The 2,615-nt window shown below is 38.0% G+C and overlaps 1 protein-coding gene across 1 annotated transcript; it reads left to right on the top strand.

The window, feature by feature from the left end:
• The first annotated feature begins 532 nt into the window (after window positions 1-532).
• LOC131436945 (chymotrypsin-1-like) lies at window positions 533-2,072 on the top strand. The gene is made up of 4 exons (XM_058605947.1): window positions 533-574; window positions 842-1,004; window positions 1,077-1,657; window positions 1,717-2,072. Exons 2-4 carry the CDS (start codon window positions 956-958, stop codon window positions 1,864-1,866), a joined length of 780 nt encoding a protein of 259 aa, XP_058461930.1. The 5' UTR covers window positions 533-574; window positions 842-955; the 3' UTR covers window positions 1,867-2,072.
• Window positions 2,073-2,615: the final 543 nt, after the last annotated feature.

Genomic DNA, 2,615 nt, shown 5'->3' on the forward strand with positions numbered 1-2,615 from the left:
ATAGGTATAGAGCGAGAGGACTAGTGTTTGTTGTCTGGGGAGTCAGAAAAGATGTTTGGATATATGATACTGGTCGTGAGGCGGCTAGGGTTTAGACCATGTTCGATGTGCGGTTACCAAACCGAGACTTGTGGAAGAGCTGTGTCTACTACAGCTCGGGATGGCGGAAATGGTAACGCGTATGCACGGATTGCATAAGAACGCAGGTTAAAGTCCTGTTTCTGAGCGTATATTTTTCCAAAAAATCATCTTTTCATTAAGTTTCTCATACATTTGGCGTCGCCAATATATGTTTCCACTCAGTCATTTCAAAAACTGAACTTAGTTATGGCGACTTTACATCAAACCAACTAAAAATTATTAAATCGGGAAAAAAAGCGTGATGAGATTTTCTCCTTGATGCTGGTTAAATTTGAGAGAACATAACTTTTGAGTTAGTTTTGGTTGTCTGATACTGCAGAAAATATAATCATAAGTTGCTGATTATGTTTCCGACGGCATAGGAAATAATGATGTTGTTACTTTTAGCACAACTCGAGACGTTGCGGGAACCTTCAAGGGAAAGTCTTGAAAGGTAAGTTTGGAAAAGATGATTCACATTAAGATAGGGGGTATTTCATCAAAATATTTCTCTATTGATTTAAAAGTCTTTGAAAAAATCTTCATTTCAAGGAATGTTGTCGAAAGTTTCACAAATTTGCACAAAAATTGCTTTATAATATGATGGTCGCGACAAGCCATTGGATTTCAACTGAGTTTTCTTCTCGAATATTATCAATATACCTTATTGATCATCCCTGTTTCAATAAACTAAGCACAATGATTTAATCTTTTTTTAAAGCGGTGATTAATCAAATTATCTCAACCTGTCAACCGTCTACTCCGACACAAACTTTTATTGATCCTACATTTCAGTAGTGACGATAACCTCACTTTAGTATTAATACAGCAAACAATGATTCCACAACTTATCTGGACATTACTGTTACTTCAAGTAGCTTACGGTAAGTGTAATACTTATATAGAATTTGTTTTCTACACATTAAATTTAATTACCATTTTTTTTGTATCGAAAGCTGCACCGACTGCAGCTGATTTGTCGAGGATCGTCAATGGCACGGATGCGTCCATCAATGATTATCCTTTCATGGTATCTTTGCGGGGCAGCACTGGCCGTCATTCCTGTGGTGGAAGTATTCTCAACGAAAACTGGATTCTGACAGCTGCACATTGCGTCAACTACTACACAACTCCTCTGTTGCAATCGGTTCAGGTTGGCAGAACGGATGTTTCATCAGAAATCGACGAGTCCGTTTATTGGATTGACGATGTAATCATTCATCCGTTTTACGATCCGAGTAATAGCCTTATCTTTGACGTGGCGTTGCTGAAACTGAAGAAATCGTTGGTTTATGACGAAACTATTAAACCGGTTCAACTTCCTACGGAAGAGTATGAGGAATTGGATGAATCCGATTTAACCGTAACCCTTATCGGATGGGGATTGAACGAAACGGATGGAGTTCTTCCTACCACCCTGCAGAAAGTTGACTACTTTGTAGTACCAAATGAAAAGTGCAACAATTTCCACAGCGATCACGTCTATCCGAATCAAATTTGTGCTGCCATACCTGAGGGCGGAAAAGGGCAGTGCAATGTGAGTACCAAAACAAAAACGCGAACTGCCAAACAACTTTCAATCACTCTTCATTTTAGGGTGATTCCGGAGGTCCACTGTTACATAATGGAGTTCAAGTCGGCATTGTGTCATGGAGTAGAAAGCCTTGCACTATCGCGCCTTATCCAGGAGTGCTGACCAAAGTGTCATATTTCATCAAGTTCATCAAAGAAACTATAAACGCATGAGAGGCCAAATGAATGGTTTCCATGTCAAAATGAGGCTGTTATCAGTTTACAAGTAGACAATGTTTGTTTCAACCAGCACCGATAATAGACAAACACCAGTTAACAAGTTTAGATTGAAACCAATATCATTTCAAACACAACAATGAATTTACAAGCTATTGAATTATCTGGTAGTTAAAATCAATGAGCACGACGGGAAAAATTATTAAAAGTCTGAAATTTAAAGTTTTGATTTGTTTTTCGGTTATTCTTGAATTGAAGTAGATTGTCGTTAACTAAAAGTTTATTTTGAGCTTTCATGCTACTGCCTTTTAAAAAAATTCATTATTGCAAGTTGCAGCAGATTTCAGTATCTATGTAAAGACATATCGCATTTCGATACTACTCGAGCAGCTTTCCGAAAGGAAGAATAGCTAACATGAACAAATCAGCAAAAATTCTTGAACTAAAACAGTTTATTTTCAACTTATGTTTAAGTGATTTCTAGAGGTTGGTTAAATTGGCCTATCTGACTGTTTATTCCATTTCGATTCACACCAAGTTTATTCTTTTCGCCTTTCTCATATAGAAAGGTTATGCAATCACTTGATAAACCGACTAGTGAAAATTGGCCCGGAGGGCCAAGTGTCATATACCATTCGACTCAGTTCATCGAGCTGAGCAATGTCTGTGTGTATGTGTGTGTGTGTGTGTGTGTGTGTGTGTGTGTGTGTGTGTGTGTGTGTGTGTGTGTGTGTGTGTATGTGTCG

This window comes from Malaya genurostris, chromosome 3 (assembly GCF_030247185.1).
Source record: "Malaya genurostris strain Urasoe2022 chromosome 3, Malgen_1.1, whole genome shotgun sequence".
NCBI classification, from domain to species: Eukaryota; Metazoa; Arthropoda; class Insecta; order Diptera; family Culicidae; genus Malaya; species Malaya genurostris.

Excerpts from the sequence above, each read along its gene's own strand:
- LOC131436945 (XM_058605947.1), top strand. The coding sequence starts at position 956 with ATGATTCCACAACTTATCTGGACATTACTGTTACTTCAAGTAGCTTAC. Across the intron at positions 1,005-1,076 it reads GTTACTTCAAGTAGCTTACG|CTGCACCGACTGCAGCTGAT; the intron begins GTAAGTGTAATA and ends TTGTATCGAAAG. Across the intron at positions 1,658-1,716 it reads GCGGAAAAGGGCAGTGCAAT|GGTGATTCCGGAGGTCCACT; the intron begins GTGAGTACCAAA and ends TCTTCATTTTAG.